The sequence below is a fragment of the Rana temporaria genome, chromosome 10 (assembly GCF_905171775.1).
Source record: "Rana temporaria chromosome 10, aRanTem1.1, whole genome shotgun sequence".
NCBI lineage: Eukaryota > Metazoa > Chordata > Amphibia > Anura > Ranidae > Rana > Rana temporaria.
The window spans coordinates 18,157,609-18,183,302 of record NC_053498.1 but is presented as its reverse complement, the minus strand read 5'-3'; the positions used below and the strand labels follow the sequence as shown (position 1 = coordinate 18,183,302).

Genomic DNA, 25,694 nt, shown 5'->3' with positions numbered 1-25,694 from the left:
AATCGCAAACTTGATTGAAGTCTATGGGAGCCAAATGGGATGCTTGTCAACGTGTGTAACGAGTTTAGGTTTGTCAAGCGCTTGGGCGTTAATTCATTTCATTGGCTAGAATAAAAAAATGCTAAACACGCCTAGCATTAGACATGTGCGATTCGGTTCGTAACAAATGGATTTTCGTACGAATTTGTTAGTATTCGTACATTCGGATCAATTCGAACATCCGAATAGCTGAAAAATACGAAAATTACGGAATTATGAATAAGCAAAATAACGAAGAAGCGAAAATACGAACGTACGATTGGACAAACATACTAACATACGAAACACCAAAACAGCAAAAGAAAGAAAATTACATCTATAACGAACGATTTGCATTCCGTATTTTAAATCCTTTGTCTATTCGTATTTTCATTCGTATGTTCGTATTTTCATTCGTGTGTTTTGTAAATCCATTTCTTTGTCTGTTCGTAAATTTGTGTACTCAAATCGTTCTTTTGAATGGGCACTGGGCAGTGTAGTTAGTGAGTGATGTATCTTACTTAATATCTTAGCCAATCAGCTTATCTCTTTTGTGTCACATTGGACAGTGTAAAGCCTCATACACACGATTGGACTTCAAACAAACTTTTCCATGTTTTTTTGTCCGAAGGGAGTTGGCTGGACTTTTGTTGCCGAAAAGTTTGTCCGTTTGCAGAGCGAACTTTTGTCCGATGAAAACCCGAAAAAGTATGTCCGATGGAGCATACACGCGCTCTGATTTTTTGGAAAACTTGCTCATTTTGAAGTTTGTTGGCAAAAAGACCAACCGTGTGTACGGGGCTTAAGAGAAAGTCTATCTTAATATGGATTAGCCGTGTGTTGAAAATGAAACTAAAATACGAGATTGCGAATGACCGCGCCGCAATGTATTTACGAAAGTACAAAATTACGAATCCATTAAACGAAAATTATTATCGAACAAAATTACGAATTTCAAATCAACAAAAGAATTACAAAACATTCAGTATCAACGAAAATAAAACTGTTACGAAAATACGAACGGGTCCGAATAGGAAAACTTGCGCCTTACGAAATTACGAATCTTTATGAATCTACGGAAGGAGATGGAACGAAACGAAAAAAAAACAAATTTTTTGGTTGTGCACATGCCTACCTAGCATCAATCATTTTTTCTGCCAAAACCCTGCATTTTTCCTGCCTCTAAACGCCTACGTGTGCATGGACCCATAGACCAACATGCATGGGCGTTTAAAAGCAGAAAAAAAAAAAAAAGACGCCCACTAGGAACAGCGTCAAAAATGTCCGGTGTGCATGAGGTCTAAAGGCTGCCAAATTTTGATTCATACAAATTCTCAGAGCCGGTTCACACTGGGGCAACGCGACTTTCAGCACGACTTTGGGAGGCAACTTGAACACGACTTGAGTATGAATCACAACGCGACTTACAACACGACTTGAGGTCGCCTCCAGGACGGGGAACTCAATGCCAAATTTTAAATACAATGGGCTAGATTCAGATTTCATTTACGTTACACCGCCGCAAGTTTTTCAGGCTTATTCACAAAGCACTTGCCTGTAAAGTTGCGGCGGCGTATCGTAAATCCCCCGGCGGAATTCAAATTCGGCGGGTAGGGGGCGTGTATCATTTAAATGAAGCGCACCCCGCGCCGACCGAACTGCGCATGCGGCGTCCGTAAAATATCCCAGTGTGCATTGCTCCAAATGACGTCGCAAGGACGTCATTGCTTTCGACGTGAACGTAAATTACATCCAGCCCCATTCACGGATGACTTACGCAAACGACGTAAAATTTCAAAATTTCGACGCGGGAACGACGGCCATACTTAACATAGGATACGCCACCTAGGGGGCAGCTTTATCTTTACGCCGGCATACCTCTTACGGAAACGGCGTATCTTTACTGCGACGGGCAAGCGTTCGTTCGTGAATCGGCGTATCTACTAATTTGCATATTCTACGCCAAACTCAATGGAAGCGCCACCTAGCGGCCAGCGGAAATATTGCACCCTAAGATAGGACGGCGCAGGTGTGGGAGGGAGGAGCTTGCCTTAGAACAGGTTCATACTGGGACGACTGGGACGACTTCCTGTAAAGTTGCCTCACTGTGAACGGGGATCCGACTTGGAGGCGACTTCCATTGAAGTCAATGGATACAGGTCGCCTACAAGTCGGATTGAAGTAGTACTGGAACCTTTTCTGAAGTCGGAGCGACTTCAGTAGTGTGCATTAAGACGGCTCCCACTTGGGGCGTCTTGAAGTCGGATCCCAGGTCGCCCCAGTGTGAACCGGCTCTCACTGTTGGCTGGACCTCCCTCCTTCGCTGGCTATTTCACTGCTACTGTTGTGGCTGCAAGAAAACAGCACAGAGGCTCACAGGCCGACAACAACCTTACATGACACTTGTAAATATATGCTAAGATCTTTGTCATTGTAAAAATGAAGAACACTGCCTACCGCCCCCCTACGTCCTACAGCGTTTTGTTTATTAATATAAGAACATGTTCTGTTTAAATGACTTACATTCGGCCTTGGCACAGATAAGGCTGGTGGAAGGGTTGTGAAAGGACTTCAGAATGTGGGAAACAGCCAAGCTGATGTCTTCATTACTCGGATACAGGCTGACGGATGCAAAGCGCAGGTACTGGAGCTTTGGGGCTTCTTCGGGTCCCACCTTTATGTGGGGGATCTATAGGAGAAAGCAAGAAAAATATGAGTAGGCTGAACTTTCGCTATCTCCTAGTTATGTTCTCGTCTATGCACCTCATATTTAACGTGGACGCCTCACTGCGCAATAGACATAATGCTTTTTATTTAAAGTCCTGAAAGACACTTAGCTTGCCCAAGCTCTGTGCTTTATAAACAATTGACATTTTTTAAACACAGTTCTTTATTTTCACTCCTTATCTTTTGTGCATCTCAGTAATGCTGATCTCCTGCAGCCGCTTTATGTCTACAATACATTCCAGCGATGGTTGCACATATTTTGTAAAGCCCCATACACACTGCTAGATTTTCTGCAGATTTTTGTCTTAAGATTTAGGTTGCTTTTACACTGAGGCGCTTTGCAGGCGCTATTGCGCTAAAAATAGCGTATTGTATTGCGCCCTGAAAGAGCCGCTCCTTTCTATCCAGTGTGAAAGTCTGGGGGCTTTCACACTGGAGCGTTGCGCTGGCGGGACGCTAAAAAAAGTCCTGCCAGCCACATCTTTGAGGCGTGGTAGAAGTGGTAAAAATACCGCTCCTATAGCGCCCCGGGTCCATTGAAAACAATAGGGGCGCGCCTCCAACCCGTCCGCAAAACGCCACAAACTGGCCATTTTGCGAGCGTTTTTAACCATTTTTCGGGGGTTAAAACTGCAACGCTAGTGGCCGAAAATTGTGGCAAACACAATGGTAAAACGCCGCTAAAAATAGTGGAGCTTTACCGCCAGCGCACCCAGCGCCTCAGTGTGAAAGTAGCCTTACTGATGGACACTGATAGGCACCACCGATGGGCACTCATTGGCAGCACTGACGGGGCACTCATTGGCAGCACTGATGGGGCACTCATTGGCAGCACTGTTGGGGCACTCATTGGCAGCACTGATGGGGCACTCATTGGCAGCACTGATGGGGCACTCATTGGCAGCACTGATGGGGCACTCATTGGCAGCACTGATGGGGCACTCACTGGCAGCACTGATGGGGCACTCATTGGCAGCACTGTTGGGGCACTCATTGGCAGCACTGTTGGGACACTCATTGGCAGCACTGACGGGGCACTCATTGGCAGCACTGATGGGGCACTCATTGGCAGCACTGTTGGGGCACTCATTGGCAGCACTGATGGGGCACTCATTGGCAGCACTGATGGGGCACTCATTGGCAGCACTGATGGGGCACTCATTGGCAGCACTGATGGGGCACTCACTGGCAGCACTGATGGGGCACTCATTGGCAGCACTGTTGGGGCACTCATTGGCAGCACTGTTGGGACACTCATTGGCAGCACTGATGGGGCACTCATTGACAGCACTGATGGGGCACACATTATCAGCACTGATGGGGCACTCATTGGCAGCACTGTTGGGGCACTCATTGGCAGCACTGATGGGGCACTCATTGGCAGCACTGTTGGGGCACTCATTGGCAGCACTGATCACTGCTTGCATCAGGACTGAGGGCTGTTCAGAGTACTAAGGAAGGGTGCCGGCCCCTCCCACCAGCCATGATCTGCCTGCATTACATAGCAAAGCTCAGAGACTCAATGATGATATGGTATGTAATGAAGAAAATAAAGGTTTTATTGAAAAGTTTTAATCGTATGTTAATATGGAAAATGAGGGGAGAACTGGGGAAGACAAAATATAAGCAGAATAAAGTTCAGCTTTAATTAGCTCTCAGTCTGTCTTTGAACTAATAGCCTCCTGTGATCTTCTGTACATGAGAACTCTGAAAAGGGAAGAGGCAGCTCTGTGAACCAATCATTTTCTCTACTGCATCCTGCTGGCTGACAGAACAACTTCCATAATGCAAACCAGGGGAGGTTCTTATTATCTAGAGACGGAGATTTTGTTTTTCAGGTTCAGATCTGCTCAGATAAGATGAGATAGAGCAGAGGACTGTTCCAGGTCCTCCTCATGTGCCTGATTCTTAAAGTGGTTGTAAACCCACTTTTTGACTTTTACCTACAGGTAAGCCTATAATAAGGCTTACCTGTAGGTATAAAGAATATCTCCTAAACCTGTACGGTTTAGGAGATATTCCCCTCGCAATGCGCAGCGGCGCATGCGCAGGAGGGAATCCACGGCGAAAGGTCCGGCAGCCGCCGACCCTTGCCGATTTTAAATCTCCCGCACGCACGCGCGCGGGAGTGACGTCATTGCCGCTCCAGCCAATCACAGCGCTGGAGCGGCGATACCCGGAAGACACGCCGGAGCAAGATGACATCTCGCTCGGCGGGGCCAGGTAAGTGCTATTCACCTCATTCCGAGGTAAGTATTTCATAATCGGCTAGTATGCGGTGCATACTAGCTGATTATGCCTTTTGCCTTGCAGGTTTGGGAAAAAAAATTGTTAATGCGGTTTACAACCGCTTTAAGCCTCGTACATGCGGCCGAGAATCCTGTCGTAAAAAAAAAACATTGTTTTCTCTACGTGATTCTTGTCAAGCTTGATGGGATTCTTGTCTAGCTTTCCTTGCATACACACTGTCAAGACAAAATCTCGTCGTTCTCAAACGCGGTGACGTACAACACGTACAACGGCACTATAAAGGGGAAGTTCGATTCCACTAGCGCCACCCTTGGGGCTGCTTTTGCTAATCTTGTGTTACCGCGTGTTAGTAAAAATTTGGCGAGAGACGATTCGCGCTTTTCAGTCTTCGTGCTTTTCAGTCTGTTACAGAGTGACGAATGTGCTATCTCCATTACAAACGCTAGTTTTACCGAAGGTGCGCTCTCGTCTCATACTTGATTCTGACCATGCGCGGGTTTTTAAGACTCGTAAAAGCATACGCACAAACGTTTTTCTCGTTGTAAACCTCCCCGACGAGAATCACTATGAGAAAATTGAGACTCCCGACAAGAAAATAGAGAGCAGGTTCTCTTTTTTTCTCGTCAAGATTCACGACAGTTTTCTCGACAAGAAACCATACACATGAATGGTTTTCTCGGCAAAAAGCTCTGCCAGCAGTTTTCTTGTCGTGAAAAACTAGCATGTGTACGAAGCTTCAGAGTTAATAGTACACCATGAACAGTAACCTTTTTTATTCACATAAAAGGGTTGATGTCTAAAATAATAACAAGGTTATGTCATGTAACTGGTTTAGATGCCAAATCGGGCCAAACATGTTTTGCTTAGTGTATTTTTCTTGCAGTCGATATTCCTATTGGAGGGATTTCCTGTCACTTCCTGTGTTGGTGACACCCTCCCCTAAAATGATAATTACCCTCTGTGACAACACAAACTGCAATAAACACTGGACTGAGGTTCTAACACTATTCTATCCAAAACTAAAAACAGACGATGCATGGGTTGGGTTTAATAAATAGTGTTCATCCTTTTGGTTGAATTTAGACTCCTGTTCTCATGAACCAATTGTTCTGTGCTGTCCAAACTGGACAGGAAAAGTGTACTGGGCTGCGTGATAGACTTAAGCCTCGTACACACGATCAGTCCATCCGATGAGAACGGTCTGAAGTACCGGTGTCATAGGTTAACCGATGAAGTTTTTCTGTCTGTAACTCCACACAGTAATGGGAGGCTTTCTTCTTGGTGTGGAGAAAGCCTCTTGAGGGGGCGAGCAGGAGTGTCAGGATGCCCACTAACACACAGCTCCTTTATCTGCAAAGTAGAGAGTGTCCTGACTTGCCTGCTCACCCCCTCCCCCCTTAAGAGGCTTTCTCTACACCAGGAAGAAAGCCTCGCATTACGGTGGTGAGTTACAGACAGAAGAACAGGAAGTGAGGAAGAAATAAAGACATTTAAAACCAAAATTGAAGGATGAGGTAAGTGAAGGAGGACTGCACTAAGGTAAAGGAAGCTATTTAGGGAAAAAAAATTCCTTTACAACCCCTTTAAGGAATCCTATGCCTTGACTCTGCCAGTTGGGAAGGGGGCACCCTATATATGGTTTAGGCGTTACATTCCCAGAGGTTTCAGTAGTCAGGCTTCCCAGAAGGAACAGTATTCTCTAAAGTGCACCAGGACAGGACACATCAGGTAGGTGTGAGCCCTAGATGGAAAGCTCCCACCTAGCGGGAAGCAAAGAGCAGCCAGCAAGGCTTCTTTATTTAAAAAACTAATTTTGGGACTCTACTAAAGCTTCTAAGGTTTTCGAAGGACTAATGCTTTTGGGACATCACTCTGGGTATGGCCATCCAGAGGTCACAGGTCTTGAAAATCTCTCCTCTCCTACTGATCTGTTTTACTTTCTATAGAGTTTGTAACCTAAAGAATGTGCCGTCTCCATCTAGAAGGATGAATGGACTGCTTGTAAATATTTCTATGTTATGTTTAGTAAAGCAAAGACCAAAGACATCTATTATGTGAACATTCCTCTTATTCTGACCATAGATGGGAACGTCTCCTGGGAACAGACTGGCGCGTGGTGGGTTACAATGGGGTCTATTGCTTGGGACCTTTACAAGGTATAGGCTAACTATAGCTGGGTTCTCATTCAAGGGGGTCAGTAAGGGTAAACTGAAGACTAACTATAGTTCAAGGAACATCTCCTTTCTTTTTTTAGGTTTGGTACATTTGAAAAAAGCTGTGGATATAAAGCAGACAGTATTTTTTCTCCAATAGTGCATTTTTGCAGTAGTTTTTTTTTACTAAAATAATCATAAGGGTTACAGCTTGTACAAAGAATGCAATTGTTAAATCAAATAAACACAATCATATAAACTAAAAGCATGCGTGCTTCAATAAGCTGCACAACTATGCTTACTGCTATTCTATTTAAAGTGCCACCAGAATCTCTAAAACTAACCAAAACTTCTTGTTTTTTTTTTTGTTTGTTTTTGTTTGTCGTGGTTGTACGCAAAAACTAAAAACCTGTGAGTGTACAAAAAAAAGTACATGTGTACACGCACAAAAAAGTGCACTTAAGGGTGTGTCTCTTGTCTTGTTCACCCCCCAAAGGAGTAGGACTTTACTGGCTAGGTCCTGAGGTCTGGTAGCAAAAATTGACCCGGACTTGGCCAAAAGGCCTGGCCCATGGAGGTGTGTGCCTTTTCACACAGTGGGGTCCCACACCCAAGTGTTACTAAGAGCACCCTTGGGGTGACCCATTCAAATCAGGAGGCACTGGGCCACTCCAGCCTTACCGGGGGAATTACTCTTGTACCCGACATCTGTTCCATCCAGTACTAGCCTTCAGAGCCCCCATCATACCAGTAGAGATACTGTACAGCCAGCCATTCCTGCCAAAAGGCCACCATAATGATGGTGTGGCACCCCTACTGAACACTGTTAAGAACAGATACTATACTTGATATTAGCCAAACATTTATAGCAGGAGCAGGTATGACTTCTCATTCCTCCCACAATACATCTTTCAGAGAATAACAAAGTGTTTTCAAGCCCAAACATGGTCTCTATGAAAGAGATGGAGATGACTACACAAATGTCAACCTTCAAAAAATTGCTATTTGCATGGGATCACTGAAAGATTCCAGCACTTCATTGAAGACATTTGCAATAACAGTGTTTTTTGGACAAGAAGGCTTTTAGGCTTTTAGTAGGTCACTGAAATCTCATATAAGCTTTGCAGCCTTAATGTCATTTCAAAAGTTGTGTTCAGGCTTATTTATATTCACAAACTGAATACCTGGTGTGGTGATCCTGATTGAAGATCCTTGTTCAGGAACTTCCTAATAAGTGTCCCCCATCTGTACTCCTGCATTGTCACATTGTCATATATGCCCCTGGTGGATGCTACACATGGCCACACCTATAGACATTGTGCAGGCATGATTCACCATTGTCACTATCAGGAAGCAATAATGTGTAGACAATGCTGAAACAAGTGCACATAGACAGAAAGTGGCTGATAGAGGCCAGAGGGGGAAAAAATGGAATTGAAAAAAGGTGAAAACAGTATTCTTATGATACACAAAGTGACTATGCATATCTCATACCTGACAGACCGCTAAGGCCTCGTACACACGCCAGAACATGTCCGCTGAAACTGGTCCGCGGACCAGTTTCAGCGGACATGTTCGGTCGTGTGTACGGCCTATCCGAGCGTTTTCCATCTAACCAGCGGACAGAACCAGCTAACCAGCGGACAGAAATCCTGCGCATGCGTCGAATTGATTCGACGCATGCGTGGAAGCATTGAACTTGCGCGATAGAGAACATCGGTGTCGTCTACGTCACCGCGTTCTCTGTCCGCACGGATTTCGGTTTGATGGTGTGTACAGCCATCAGACCGAAATCTCCCAGCGGACATGTCCGATGAAAACTGTCCGCTCGTCTGTACGGGGCCTAAGAAGCAACAAATCACTGCAATATTTGGCACTCCACTATTACAGGGTGGGCAATGTTCTGTTGGACAACCAATCATATAGAAGCTTAGCAGGACCCGGATGACTACAGCAATCACTGTAGTAGTGCCAACTACTACAGTGATTTCCATCATCTCTGGCAGTCTTTCTGGTATAAGATATGCATACCCTGTGATCAATGTAAGTATCCAATATAGATCATATCTGGAGCTCAGCTATGTATTCCAGGTAGGGTTTAGAGCTACTTTCTTCTCATTTTATGTTCACTACAGGTACACTTCAGAGAGATTTTTTTCACTGGGCGGGTAGTTATTTTTGTTAAATGACACTGGGGTCGTGTTGTATGGCCGGTTTAAATGCAATAGGATCTTCTTTTTGAAGGTTTTCTTCGATATGTGAATGCCTTTTCTAGCCCCCTTTCATTATATCTCAGTGCAGTTTTTTAGTATTTCGTCTTCCATTGTGCGGCTGATCGCTGTGCTAAGTAATTATCTCCCATGTGCCTAGAGAGGCAGCTAGCTGATGTGTCCCCTTTTCTGCTGTTCATGGGCTCAGACTATTTCCTCTGCTTCATTTCACTGCCTCTCTCCACCGCCGCTGCTGGAAAGGAAAGCAATAATTACTTTTTAATAATCCTATTTACTTTTAAACACTGCCTTAATTAATCTACTGTAGTGTATCTCTTTGTTCCATATGTATGATGTTTGTGTGAAATTTAATTTTTTTTTGTTCCTTCAACATTCTGGAAATAAGCCTTTCAGGAAAGTAATGAGATTTAAAGAGAACTCTGTCAATTTTAAATATCTTATTCATCAATTGCTTTGATGCAAGTTATGAACATTTTGGAAAGAAGCAACTTTGGGGAAAATTGACAATTTTCAGAGGGACCTTTTTTCATGGTGGCTGAAATATACTGCAGCAAGGGTGGACCTATATCATCATAGCTGTCAACTTCCTGAGATGGGAACAAAGGACTTATTTTGGCACAAATAGCTGGATTCAGGTACAAATACGACGGCGTATCAGTAGATACGCCGGCGTAACTCCGAATCCGCGCCGTCGTATATTTAAGCGTATGCTCAAACTGAGATACGCTTAAATGTTGCTAAGATACGACCGGCGTAAGACTCCTACGCCGTCGTATCTTAGCTGTCTATTTACGCTGGCCGCTAGGGGCGTGTACGCCTAGAATATGTAAATCAGCTAGATACACCTATTCACGAATGTACGCCCAGCTGTCGCAGTAAAGATACGCCGTTTACGTAAGGCGTTTTCAGGCGTAAAGATAAACCACCAAAAAGATGGCGCAGCCAATGTAAAGTATGGACGTCGGAACCGCGTAAAATTTTTCACGTTTTACGTCGTTTGCATAACTCGTCCGTGAATGGGGCTGGGCGTAAGTTACGTTCACGTCGAAAGCATTGACTTTTTTGCAACGTCATTCGTTCGAAGCGTCATTTACGTGAGGTCACAAATAATTTCCATAAAACACGCCCACCTCTTCCACATTTGAATTAGGCGGGCTTACGCCGGCCAATTTACGCTACACCGCCGCACCTTAAGGAGCAAGTGCTTTGTGAATATTGCACTTGCCTCTCTAACTTGGGGCGGCGTAACGTAAATAACATACGTTACGCCCGCACAAAGTTAAGCCACCGTACGTGAATCTACCTAAATGTATGTAGGCAAAGGACACACCCATGGCACACCCCCAATACCTAGACTGTGAAGAGTTAAAGTGTATTTTAACCCTAAAATGTAAAACATCAGATGACTTCAGCACCTACATTGTCTGCCGCTTGCTGTTCTTTCAAATGTTGCCTTCCTTCCAATTGTAGCCTCCCAATGTTTGCTGCTCCAACCTTCTGGGTTTTCAGAGTCTACATCGCCTTGCAAGGTCCTTTGTAGCCTGGTGTGCGATCACAGAAGAGACTGAGTACTATATCCCAATGTATCGCTCACCCCTGAAAGGGCCTGTTGCGTTGTCCCCAGGTTCTTTTCCCAAGTTGGTGCAGTGGCAGCTAATCACACAGCAACAGTTTCTCTACCTGGTTCAATGAACAGTCTAGGTGTGTCTTATTGATTGTTTATTGCAAATTTAAGTTGGATTTAACAAAGTTTTACTTCACTCTCTCTATTAGCTGCTAAGGGAATGAGCAACCCCGAGACACCATAAGAAATGTCCCAACCTGAACAAACTCTGGCACTGATGCACAAGGGATAGTAGCAACAGTCACCAGGATCTTTCACAGAGATCTGTACACAGAATGTCCCTGGATACTTGGATGCATCCTTCCGATATCAGCTAAACATTTCTCCTGTGAACTCTCCAGACCAGATCCTCAGTGAAATAACTTAATCAGTTCCAGAAAGTTTTCAGCCTAGACAGACTACCCAGCTCTAGTATATCTGGAACCTCAATAAACTCATGTAGAACTACAGATGGACTGCCCAGAAGGGCAGGAGCTTTTCAGACTGGGAACTTTCCCTCCTGGACAAGAACCAGGCTGCCTCAGGCCCCAGACTATTTATGTCCTCCTCAGCCACTTACTGGGCATTGCTTCCCCAGGGATTGGCTGAGACAACATACATATTCAGAATGTTGATTTCCCTTGGGTTGGGTTGCCAACCAACTACAGTCTAGAATCCTCCAAAAGGCAGTCAATGAGGCCTGAATCAGCTCAAAGGAATCAGACACTGCTCCACTGTTTACAGGGGATCCACTAAATCTACCTAACATTTTTAGCAACCTATCTAGGAGGGTACTACACCAACATAAAGACGCTTGTCTGTTGGCATGAGGATTTTTTTTAATAATGCTGTGGACATGCTTAATGGTGCAAGCAAAAGACAGCCTGAGGATTCTGTCAATGGTGAGGATCCCATGTACTGTACGATGGCACTAGCAAAGACAGCCTTAAAATGTTGTCAGTGAGAAGGCACATGTATGTGATGGCCCTATCACAGGTAGCCCGAGGATTTTGGTAATGGTAGAGCACCCATGCATGATGCCCTAGCACAGATAGTCAGAGATTTTGTCAATGGTGAGGATCCCATGTACTGTACGATGGCACTAGCAAGGAGAGCCTTAGAATTCTGTCAGTGAGAAGGCACACGTATGTGATGGCACTAGCACAGGTAGCCCGAGGATTTTGGTAATGGTAGAGCACCCATGCATGATTCCCTTAGCACAGACAGCCAAAGATTTTGTCAATGGCGGGGCACTCTGCTATTATTCTGCTGACACCGAAACACTTCCTATTTCCTGGGTGGGGCGGCCTTCCTGCTACGGTAACATGATCCGTGCCGGTATTGTAGTGAGAGGGAAAACTGCTGGGAAAAGCAAACGGGCCAATTACACGGGTCGAAAATGAGATTTCAGGGGGCATTCTGTATAAATACAGTGTACAGAATGTTCAGATTTTTGCCATAGTTGTCATGGTTACAGAAAGGCAATGTTTAAATATTCGCAGCAGTTAGAAATTCAAATGACTCCAAATCAAAGCTTAACCCCTTCCAAAACTGATGTTTTTTTTTCTGGGGGGGGGGGGCACAGAATAAGGATGGCAAAGAACCCCTGTAAGATTTTCATTGTAGTCTGTGTCCTGGCGAGATTGCATGCCAGGACAGGGAATCTCTCCAATGCAACAAAACAAAATTTATCAGTAAATTGGCAAAGGACCTCCATTAAGCGATTATATACCTGGCTGTAACTTTCTGCCCCCCCCCCCCTAATTTGTTACAGACAGTAATAAAACATTTACAAAAGTATGTACTTTTTTCAAAGTCTATCCAAGCTGGAGTTTGGCTTTAAAATAGAAAGGTCACTTTTGAGAACAAAAAATGCTTATTTCAATTTTTTTTTTTATGTTTGTGATCCCAATGCCATATATCTATTCTTGGTTTTGCTACATTCCCTAGTACTGGAGGCTGTTCTGTTCCATCCCGTCCCATCCAGTCTCTTGGGAACCTTATCAAGTCTCTTAAGCATAACGAAGAGAGAGCTGTGGGCTAAGGTTTACCCTTTTGTGCCGAGCAATGGAGCTGATTCAGCAGACTGAATAGAGTGGAGAACTTGGGGGAACAGAAGGGAGTTTATGTTATATGGTGTGTAAAGTTTTGGAAGGGGGGTAAATTGATGGGATATATTTGAGCTTTAAATTTAAAGCGTATGCAAACCCCTTACCTTATAAAATAAAAATTAAAGGTAAAATATTTGTGTATAGATATAAAAAAAAAAAAAAAGGATGTGGAAGTAGTGTCTCTTGAATGCCTGTCAGGCACTGCTATACAGCCTTCTAAAAAGCAATTCACTGCAGATAACTTTTCAGAGGGCAGTAAGCCTACCGCCTGTCTGGAAAAAAAATCAAAAGGTAAAAGGGAATTGGGGAGTGGAGACACTGATCTGTCATTCACTTGTATATGGAAATTTCCTCTTGAGCTATAAAGCTCTGTAAACAACAGGCTTTATACAACAGGAGGTAAGGAGACACTGAAAAACATGTAAAAGGAGACTGGTGCTCCACCCGCTGGCTGGATATAAGAATACAAAAAAAACATTTTCTAAATACACTGTGGGGCAGATCCACAAAGAAATTACGCCGGCGTATCTACTGATACGCCGGCGTAATTTCAAAATTCCCACGTCGTATCTTTGTTTTAAATTCCTCAAAACAAGATACGACGGCATCTCGGCTAGATCCGACAGGCGTACGTCTTCGTACGCCGTCGGATCTAAGATGCAATTTTTCCGCGTCCGCTAGGTGACGTTCCCGACGTAATCCGCGTCGAGTATGCAAATTAGCTATTTCCGAAGATCCACGAATGTACGACCGGCCGTCGCATTTTTTTACGTCGTTTACGTTCGGCTTTTTCCGGCGTATAGTTAAAGCTGCTTTATGGTGGCGTACTCAATGTTAAGTATGGCCGTCGTTCCCGCGTATAATTTTGAAAATGTTACGTCGTTTGCGCAAGTCGTCCGTGAATGGGGCTGGACGCCATTTACGTTCAGGTCGAAAACAATGACGTCCTAGCGACATCATTTGGAGCAATGCACCCTGGGAGTTTTTACGGACGGCGCATGTGCAGTTCGTTCGGCGCGGGGACGCGCTTCATTTAAATGAAACACGCCGAATTTGAATTCCGCGCCCTTACGCCGCGAGAGATACACTACGCCGCCGTAACTTATGGCGCAAATTCGTTGAGGATTTAAAGAAAAGCAAAGTAAGTTACATCGGCGTAGCGTATCTTACATACGCTGTGCCCTGCGCCGATGTATGTGGATCTGCCCCTGTATATGTATTTTTATTCCTGTCTATAAAATCTAAAGAAATAACATTTGCACATAACCATTATACAGCCCTCTTAAACATGTCATGACTCTGATACTAATAGCATGATTTCTTTCAGATTTTATTAATTTGTGTTGGACCTAAGGTGTCCAATTTATAGCACACCTATGTTTTACACCAGTGTTGCTTCTACCCATATGCAAAAGAAAGCAGTCTCAAAAAGAACGCAACTGTAAAGAATGATCACCCATGTGGCTTTAGGCGAACGTTGGCAGAAAAAAAGGATCTGTAGAGCTATAATTTTCTATACATTTTCCGTACAACAAACAATTTATTTGAACACTTGTTTTTCCATCTTTAGATAATAAAATGATTTTTTAAACAAAATGGATGTGCATTTCCTGCAAGTAGAAGTATCATTTTGATATTATCTGGCACGATTTGCTGAATATTTTTCAAGTATAGAATTTATCTGGTTAAGAAATCATTTCTAGTTTCAGATGGCCATAAATCTGTTGAGTTCTCTTTTGTGTTTATCAGAGATATTAGGAGAATCTATAACATAAAAGAGAGACTGTCATTTTTCCATTGTGTGCTCCCTCGCTGCTTTTTTTCTTCATTGGAGCCTTTGCTCTAATGTCCAAACACTGTGACATAGTGGGCCCAATAAGGTCATCCAGCTGGGTAAGTTATGACACCATATGGCAATGGGGCCTACTCTTACAGTGGGGAGGTGGATAGAGAGTGTGGAGATGGGTGAGTACAGCATGCTAGGGATTGGGGGGGGGGGGAATGTGCTATCAGGAGGCACTACCACCCCAACCTACCCTGTACCACCCTAACCTGCCCTGTACCACCTTAAACTGCCCTGTACCACCTCAACCTGCCCTATACCACCTTAACCTGCCACTATACCACCCCAACCTGTCACCATACCACTCTATACTACCCAAACCTGCCCTCCTGCCCTATAACACCCCCCCTGCCACTTTACCATGCTATACTACCCTAATCTGCCACTATACCAACCTAGGCTGCCACTATACCACCCTATACTACTCTAACCTGCCACTATACCACCCTATACTATCATTTACAGGGGACGGTTATGGGTGCGCCCGTGACTGTGCGCTGCCTGCAGGGTGCTGGGCAGCCTATACAGGAGGGGGGGTGACACCATGTTTTAGCGCACCAGGTGATACCAACACTAGTGACGCCACTGGGGGGAAGGGACAGTCATAGTCAGCATCTTCTGCTGGGGTTCTCTACACTTTCGTATGGATAAATAGTGGAATGGTGGTCAAGTAGTGTTAGGGACAAATGATCTGTATTATCATAGTCAAGAACTGTTAAAAGTATAAATAAAATACTAAACAAAAACCTGTTGGCTTGCGTTAAACCCATGCTGCAGAACAGCAAGGGAGTGATGCATGGAAACATGTATTTCACTGTGCTGTATAGAGAATCTGTTGATGGTAGGTTGTCTCCAGCGATAGGATCACTGTGAGGCACAGTGTCCTCAAGTGATTTTTTTTCTGCAAAAAAATGTCACTACATTGGGTATATGTCACATAGATGTGGCTGGTAGATACATGTGCCAATTAATTGAATTGCTGTACCAGTCTCACCATAATGTTACATACAAAGTAGTATACAAACATGAACAGAGGTGTTATAAATGACAGATGGATAGAAGAAAACACTGTGAATAATAAAATAGATGTATAAATGAATAGTGATATCCTCTGTAATTTCTGCAAGAAATATTGTGTATCACTCATTTCAACTTAGATTTCATATCAATTCGCACGTGATGTGATTGACAGACATTGGATATCGAAGGCCCCCTTGATCTATGAAGAACGGGAGCCTTGACCGCTGAAAGCATGGAAGTATGTTGGGCAGTCCTCTCTGGCCCTGTGAATAAAAGTTCATCTATATCCAAAACTTTCTGTTCGGTTTTTAAATATTTTTTATTTATTTTTTGAGAAATCATACTCACCTAGGTGGATGCAGCATTGATCCGATGCTGCATCTGTCCTACACTAGCTCTTAATCTGAGAACTGAGCGATCAAAGACCACTGATCTCTCAATTCTCTGTGCTCCATGAGCAGAGAGCTGAGGGCAGAATGGCTGTCTCAGGCTCTCAGAAGCTGGCTGAGAGGCCGAGCCAGGTTCCGGTCCAGGCATTGGGTGGATCCTGACCATATGGATGCAATCTTGCCCCAGCCTGGGCTGGCTCTGTCACGTCAGCTGACAGTGGGCTTGGGTGGGACAGTGGGGGGAGGCAGACAACTGGAGTTTCCCCTTTCGGGTGGAGCTCTGCTTTAACCACCTGTTTTTACCTCTCTCTGGCTGCCTGTGAGAAAGAGCCTTACAAGCGTTTGTTCCTAACCAAAACCAGATTGGGGAACAGGCAGTGGCGGTGCATCTGTTAAAGGCGCTCGGGTGCCGCTCCCCTCTGTCACGCCACCCCCTATATGTAAAATAGATAGATTCATGCTTAGCATGGGGGGGAAGGCCACAGTGGCTGCATATGATGGGCACAGAGGCTGCATATGATGGGCACAGTGGCTGCATATGATGGGCAAAGAGGCCGCATATGATGGGCACAGTGGCAGCATTTTATGAGCACAGTGGCTGCATATGATGGGCGCAGTGGCCGCATTTTATGGGCACAGTGGCTGCATATGATGGGCACAGAGGCTGCATTTGATAGGCACAGTAGCTGCATTTGATAGGCACAGTGGCTGCATATTATGGGCACAATGGCTGAATTCTATGAGCACACTGGCTGCATATGATGGGCACAGTGGCTGCATTTAATAGGCACAGTGGCTGGATATGATGGGCACAGTGGCTGCATTTGATGGGCACAGTGACTGAAATTTGATGGGCACAGTGGCTGCATTTTATGGGGCTTAGTAACTGCATTTTATGGGCACAGTGGCTGCATTTTATGAGCACAGTGGCTACATATTATGGGCACAGTGGCTGCATTTTATGGGCACAGTGGCTGCATTTTATGAGCACAGAGGCTGCATATGATAGGCACAGTGGCTGCATTTTATGGGCACAGTGGCTGCATTTTATGAGTACAGAGGCTGCATATGATAGGCACAGTAACTGCATTTGATAGGCACATTAGCTGCATTTGATAGGCACAGTAGCTGCATTTGATAGGCACAGTGGCTGCATTTGATAGGCACAGTGGCTGCATTTGATAGGCACAGTGGCTGCATTTGATAGGCACAGTGGCTGCATATTATGGGCACAGTGGCTGAATTTTATGAGCACACTGGCTGCATATGATGGGCACAGTGGCTGCATTTAATAGGCACAGTGGCTGGATATGATGGGCACAGTGGCTGAAATTTGATGGGCACAATGGCTGCATTTTATGGGGCTTAGTAACTGCATTTTATGGGCACAGTGGCTGCATTTTATGAGCACAGAGGCTGCATATGATAGGCACAGTGGCTGCATTTTATGGGCACAGTGGCTGCATTTTATGAGTACAGAGGCTGCATATGATAGGCACAGTGACTGCATTTTATGGGCACAGTGGCTGCAGTTGATGACACAGTGAGGCTGCAATTGAAGTTTTTTTATTCAGTATTTTTTTGAATTTTTCAACATTTGTTTGTGCCCCCCCTAAAAATTTGAGCCCCGGCCGCCTCTGTGAACAGGTGGCACTCTGCCATGCCAGACCACTCTATCCCAAGCCAACATGTATACAGCTTGGATTACTACATTAGAAATATAACAATATGATCTTAATGTCTATATTTGGACCTAATCTTACGACGCCTATGCTCAAATCTTTAAGTGTTAATGTGAGATAGCGGCGTGATTCATACAATTAATTGAAATTGTCAGGCCAGCACAAGCCTTGCAGGAATTCTGTATATAATCCTCTATATATGTTTATTAAAGGAGCTATAAAAATAGGCAAAAGGCAGAAAACGACAAATTACAGCTGTAATAGAATCAGCACTTTTGCCCCAGAAAGCAAGGTGTGCGGGATATAATGAGCTTGTAAAAGAACACATATGTAAATTGGATAAATGTAATGTAGCCTCGTTATATCCTTCGATTTGACCACCACAAGGGATGGAAGGCAATTACAAGCTTCTTGGAAAGCGGAGACGGGGGAATTGCCACATAAAGGCTCCTTGTGATCAGCCTTTGCTTTTATTTTACAATGCATTCATCTATTGACCCGCGGTCCATTCTGCCTTCTGCGGCCGTGTACCTTAGTGGGGCCCATCTAGATTTCTATCTACATCAATAGACGTGACGCATTATGGCATGATTAAGCAAGGCCTGACAGTTTTCAAATATCTCACTCAAGATATGACATTTTCTAACGTACTTTATTCTTTTATTTATTAGAAATGGCTGGGGGGCGCTTTCTATGTGACTCTGCTGAGAGTCTGACCTATGGCGTCCATGCACACCTATGTTCTTCATTGGTTTTCCCGGTCACCACCCCCCTTTTAGAATACATAAAGCGTATCAAAACCCAAGAGCAAAAATGTAATATATTGCAGGTTACCAGTGCTTAGATGGGGCGGCTGCATTCATTTTCTTTCTGCCTTTATTGTCACTTGGTGATGCCAGTAACACTCTTCTATAATGACAACTCTCGCTCAATGTACTGTATCCACAGCTTTGTCACACACGGCTGCTCTCCTGATTTGGATTACTGTCACAACCCCCTCTCCTCATCTTTTTAAAGCGGAACTTCAATCAGAAGGGGAAGTTCTGCTCTTCCTTCTCCTACCCCCCTCTCCTTATCATTTGGGCAGGGCCGCCATCAGGAATTATGGGGCCCCTTACACAGCTTCAGGCATGGGCCCCCTGGAGCAAAGAACTGGGGGGGGGGGGGTTGCTGCCGCCTGAAATTGAGAAGCGGGGGGGCTGCCGCAAATTGAGAAGCGGGGGGGGGGGCCTTTCACAAAAAAGGGGGTAGCCATCCGGGGCCCTGGGGACCTTTGGGCCCTTTAATAAAAAGAAATAAAAAGTATATATAAAAAATATGAATATTTTTTTTTATAAAAAAAAAGGGGGGTTGCCATCCGCCCCGGATGGCAACCACCTTTTTTTATAAAAAATAAAATAAATATTTTTTTTATATATATTTTTTTATTTCTGGGGACCCAGGGGACCTCTGGGCCCTTTAAAAAAAAAATTATAAAAAATAAATAAAAAAAAGGGGGGCTTCCATCCGGGGCCCCTTACAGGTGTACTGCCTGTACCCCACTGATGGCGGCCCTGCATTTGGGATATCATTATTTTTTGGGGGGGGGGTGCCTGGTTTGACAGGTACCCACTCTCCTACTTCTGGTCAAATAGCTGCAGTGTTCTGAGCTGAAGTTCGGTCCCCTCTTTCCCCCGCAGTCTTCTGGGACACAGGTCCCAGAAAGCTGATGGATCAATCCAATCAAATAGCGCAGAGCGTCCAATCCAGAACATTGTTGTCTTGTATGTGCTCGGATCTGTTGAGCTGCTTCTGCGGCTCTGATGTTGTTTATGTTGCCAGTATTCCTACATCAAATGCCTTGTACACACGACCGGTTTTCACAATGAGAAAACTGAATTTTTTTTATATTGGTCGTGTGTATGCTCCCTAGCAGTTTTCTCAACGAAAAAACTGCCTGCAAAAAAAAAATTGAAACCAGCTCTCTTTTTTCTCGTCGTGTTTCTCGTCATTTTTTTTCCTCTTCGCGAAAATCAGTCGTGTGTATGCTTTTCCGAGGGGAAAAAAAACGTGCATACTCAGAATCAATATGCAGCCCAAAGGGTGGCGCCATTTGAAAGGAACTTCCCCTTTATAGTCCCGTCGTATGTGTTGTACGTCAATGCGCTTTGTTTGGACATTTTTTTGCATGAACGTGTGTATGCAAGTCAGGCTGGAGAGGAATCACGTCTGGGAAAACTTTGTTTTTTTTTCCTGCCGAGAAAAATGGTCGTGTGTACGAGGCATTACTGTCTCTCCTTATACAGAAGCTTGGAGTCAAAAAGCTCACCAATTTTAAATTGCTAACTTCAGCATATTAAGGAAGGATAATAGATTTGTATCTCCTCCTATATAAGCGCAATATGTTAGAAAGGTAATAGGTTACTGGAAGACCGGACTACAAGCTGATTGAGGTGTTTTGTTAAGAATAATGGGCCAGATTCACGTAGACTAGCGGCGGCGTAACGTATCGTAGATTCACAAAGCACCTGCAATGAAAACCTACGCTGGCGGCCTCCGGCGTAAGCCCGTGTAATTCAAATGGGCGTGTGCCATTTAAATTAGGCGCGCTCCTGCCCCGGACCTACTGTGCATGCTCCGTTTCGAAATTCCTGCCGTGCTTTGCGCGAAGTGACGTAATTTTTTCAAACGGCGACGACGTGCGTAGCGTACTTTCGTATTCCCAGATGTTTAAATTTCGACGCGGGAACGACGGCCATACTTTAAACAGCACATATGTGTGCTGTCTAAAGTTAGGGCAGGTCAAACAACGCCTAAAATTGCGACGGGAAACTATACTAGCGACGACGTACCGAACGCGAAAATCCGTTGTGGATCGCCGTAACTGCTAATTTGCATACCCGACGCTGGAATACGACGCAAACTCCCCCCCAGCGGCGGCCGCGGTACTGCATCCTAAGATCCGACAGTGTAAAACAATTACACCTGTCGGATCTTAGGGCTAACTATGCGTAACTGATTCTATGAATCAGACGCATAGATACTCTGAGAGATACGACGGCGTATCTCAGATACTCTGTCGTAATTTCCGCTGTGAATCTGGCCCAATGTTCTTTGGTAGAAGCATTTTCCTAGGAGTGCCGTGGATTCCTTGCTACATACCATCCATAGGCCTGAACAAGCAGAATTTGCTCTGCTAATCTTAACTGGCATCAACACCTGTTCTGATAGCTACAATCGGCATCGCTATAAGCCTTAATACTGCGCACTCTTTTTCCTTCTGCTTCGGCCTGGCCTGGTCGATGGAAACAGACATTGGAACTGACTTACAATAAATGAAGCAAGAGAGAAAAAACTGAGGCATTGCCCAAAGCAACCTATCAGTTTCTGGTAGGCACGCTAGGAAATTAGACTTCGCCACTAAGAATTATTTGCATGTAAACCGGCCGTGTGAAATGAGCTGGGGCAGAAAAGGAATATTTTCTGCTGAAACGTATAGATGGAATTTACTAATACTGGAGCGTATAAAATCTGGTGCAGCTCTGCATAGAAACCAAACGGCTTCCAGGTTTTATTGTCAAAACTCAACTGAACAAGTTACAAGTTAATTGGTTACTCTGCATCGCTGCATCAGATTCTAAAGCTCCTTGCACACTGGACGTTAAAATAATGTTATAAAGATGCCAGTAGCTTTGCAGTGAGCCTTTCAACAGTTTTTAAAGTTTTTGCAATAGCGTTTATTAGCTGCTTTCCGTGTTAGCGTTTTTTATTGTTTTATTTGTAGCGCCCCCTTTACTTTTAGTAAGGGCACTACGCTAAAGTTAGTGGGAGAATGAGAGAGGTAAATTGCTCTCATTCTAAATTTTGCTAAATTTGGCGCCAAATTCTGGATTGTCCTGTGGGTCAGTCTGTGCGTCCAGAGATATGGTCTCATCTCTGGAGGGTAAATGGCATCAGAGGGATCCAGGAGGAGCTGCTTCTTCCCAGCAGCCAATGAGAGGAGTTGAGCCTCGCTGTGCATGCTGGGAGGGGGTGTTTCAGTGGCGCAGGCCGTTGTTCTGGGTTCTTCGCGGGTTCCTGGTTCTGGGTGCGGCACCCACCTTTAGGGTGTGCGCACATCGCGGGCCCCACCATTATGGCCTACCTGGCCTCTGGTCGCGGCCTCTGGTCCGGTCGCAGAGTTCCAGACTCTGGGCCCTCCTGGCCTGGAGTCACTGATGCCACAAAGGGGCCCCAGTGACTTACTGGGTCCCCACTTTTACTGAGGAGATCCCAGGCTGTATGCTGTTCGGTGGGGGATCGGCTTGAGGAGAACCCGGAGGCAGGTTATCCAAAAGGGCTTGAACGAATCATCGGGGATCTGGTGACCGGACATTGACAGGTACACTTGCACTGTCAACCGATGACCGGTGTTTAATTTTTTATGAAATAGGTTTTGAAGCATTTCAAGTCTCTCAATGCAGCACATTAAAGCAGGGGTTCACCTGCGCTATACGGCACAGGCGCCGTATAGCGCTGTAAAGAGCCAAGACCTACTCTGGCTATTTTCGGGAAGCGTGACGCGCCATAGCCGGCCGTCAATCATGTTCCCCTCTTGATAGGAACGCCTATTCCCCGAGGGTGTCTAAAACGAAACTATTGGATAACACAGTGAGTACAGCGCAAAAAAATAAAATAAAGGCATACTGTAGCTGACGCTAGTATGCTGCATGGCATGGTAGAAAGTAGTTTTTTAGGGTGAACCTCCGCTTTAAGCATTTTATCGCTGCAAACCCATGAGGCCAATTTTATCGCGGTAAACACATCAAAATGTTCCTTTTTCGCTTTTGTTTTCTTATAATGCACTCTTCTTGCCAGATATAACTTCTTATTTTCTTAGGAAGAAATTAACGCAATATATTTTATTTCAATGCAGATAAGAGCTCTCTTAAAAAGCACATTGGAATATGTTTTGGAATATTACACGGGCCTGGGAGAGGCAATTTTGGACAAAGATAGCAAAAACACGGACTTCTCTATTACTCCCATTTGCATAAACTGGTTCCTGCTTGCGGTAAAAGCTGCTGGCAAAGGATGCAGGATGTTAAGCTTGTCTTCAATGTATCCTTTTGCATAATGATGTGCATTGGGGGAAAAAAAAAATAATATAAATGGCATAGTGTATAGGAAAGCAGGAGCGCATCCACCGCAAAACACCATCTGGGAATAAAATGGATTTCTTCATTATGGCATTGTCCTATTAAGGGCAGGTTTTGCATAAGCGAGATGCGAGTTGCGCCAAGGACATTAATAGACTTGTAATCTGTAAGGACAGAGCGGTGACTGGGAATAGAGCTGAAATAATAGCGCACAGACCTGCTCTGTTGTGTGCCGAATTATACCGTGTGATCTGTTTTGAGAGCCAGAGAATAATGCAGCTTTTGTGACCAGGATCTCCACTATAGGACTAAAGATTTAAGGCAGAACTCCAGCCAAAAATAACATAAAGATAAGATAAAAATACATAGCCCATAAGGACTTCAAATAAAAATAAATAAAAATAAAATAAAAGTAAAAAGCTCTCCAGGACCAAGGCCCTTAGGGAGCCAGGTCCTTATCCTGGTCCTTCTCCTACACTAGGCAGAAAAAAACTGAGCTGCTGAGTGCAGGGTGAGAGGTTAAGACCAGAGGGACCGCCCCCTTTGTATAGTTACATGTTTTTAAGTATCTAACATGTCTGCCTAGTCCTCTCCTAATAGACGGAACATAACCCAAATGTCAAGATTTAAGGAAGCTGTGTCCGTCCATGGACGAAAGAGAAAAAAATGCTTTTGCTGCATTATTCTCCCTCAATCCAGAGATTTCTTCTGCGGTACTTTTTTTCTGCTGTCAGATGTCTTCAGTCTGATGGCCAGCATCATTAAACTCACTTCCTCTTCTTCAGATTTTCTGGACCCACCCTCAGCCTGCAGGGCTGGACTGGGACAAAAATTTGGCCCTGGACTTCATCCAGACTGGCCCACTTTGACAGGTCTCTACCATGGCAGCCGGACAACTACCGCCCCCCCCCCACCCCCGGCCACCCAAGCCCCCTCTCCCCCTTCACTAGCTGTTCTACTTTGGAGTAGAGCGGCTGGTACTGGTACTCTTATAGGCAGTACCAGTGGGGAAGCTAGACATTATTTCACCCGGGGCAAAGAATCAGTTCGGTGCTCCCCCCTTATGGGACAAGAGTAGGCAGAAGTGAGAAACTCCCAGGCCATAGCTGTTGAGTCAGCTGTCTGTCCCCTCCCCCATGCTCCTCTGTCGTCCCCCCTGCTCCTCTGGTCCTCCCCCTGATTCTCTGTTCCCCCCAGGTGAGCGCTGCGGGGAGGGAGAGGAGGTGATCGCTGCGGGAAGGGAGAGACAGAGGAGCGGAGGGAGCGGCAGTCCGCTGTCACTGAAGCCGGCCCACTGAGCCATCGGCCCACCGGGAAACTCCCTGTAGTCCCAATGGCCAGTCCATCCCTGTCAGCCTGTCATTGGTCAATGAAGGAAGAAGAAGCACAGTAATGAGCTCATCGCTCTTGCACTCTGCTCTCTTCTCCTATCAGCATGCTTTGTGTGCTGATTATTCCTCTCCCGCTCCAATTCTACTGTACAGGGACTGCAAGACGGTTAATACTAGGTCAGATTCAGATACTTATACTGCTTCTATTAAGAATATATGATGTATTAAAGTAGCAACAAACAATAGCCTTATTCTCCATAAAAGTTAGAAAGAAAACAAGAGCGTGGGATCCAGTGGTGGCTAGTGGTTTTAAGTTTGGTGGTACACCAGCACTTTCAGGGATCATCATCGAGTAGGGGGACAGGCTGCGGCAGGCATCTTGCAGTGTCTTCCATGTCCTCTTCCCTTCTGAGATTACGTCAGCTTCCGCCGTGCGTCTCCTCCCCTCCTCCTAGGCATCCAACAGGATCGCCTAACCTTTCAGCCAATCGGGAAATGGGTAACTGACATGCGCTTCCTGATTGATGGAGAGGCAATTCAATGTTACAAAAGCAAATATTAATTTGCTTTTCTAACAAACCTGGGTGGACTCCGAGCACAATGCTCTGCACTCCACGTCCACCCTATTTTAAAGCCTATTAGAGCCTATTCCTCTAATAAAGTGCTTCAAAAAAACACTCCTTGCCGCTGTAATTCCGCCCCCCCCCCCCCCCACGCGTCGAAAAGGGGTCGGACACCTGAGAAGGGGGTGGTAGGGGTAGCCATGGATAGATTCATGCAATGCATGAATCTATCCATTGCCATATAGGGGGGTGGTGAGGATAGATAGAGGGGGCAGCGCTCCCGTAAGCCCTTAATGCTCGTGATGCCCCTGGCGGGATCCTGGTAAAAACTTCCAGTATTTTTCCTAGTGTGTTAGAGAGGATAGGTAAATTTAAGCAGGCCTGGCTGGTTTCTAAGCCTGTTTGTTTTCATTATTGACTGGGAGTGGCTCAGGGTAGGGCTGAGTGACTCACATGTGGTGTCATCAGGTGTCCCATTTCTTTCCAGAAGCTTCTAGTGCTTTTTGGAAAGAGAGGTGGGAGGGGATGGAGCCACCTGGGGTGTTTAAGGAGCCCTGACCAATCCCCAATCTGGATTGGCAGGGGGCATGCCTCCTTAAATACCCAGGGTCTGTGCTATCCCTGTGTACAAACCACCTATTACTCAACTCTGTATA

General features: G+C 45.1%; 1 protein-coding gene across 2 annotated transcripts in view; it reads right to left on the bottom strand.

Annotated features, from left to right (window-relative positions):
- Positions 1-25,694, bottom strand: part of GRIK5 (glutamate ionotropic receptor kainate type subunit 5) — a 447,945-nt gene that overhangs the window by 144,303 nt on the left and 277,948 nt on the right. For both annotated transcript variants that reach the window (XM_040327322.1, XM_040327323.1), the window contains exon 5: positions 2,542-2,707. In XM_040327322.1, the coding sequence (XP_040183256.1) occupies positions 2,542-2,707 (166 nt within the window). The remainder of the gene's footprint in view (positions 1-2,541; positions 2,708-25,694) is intronic.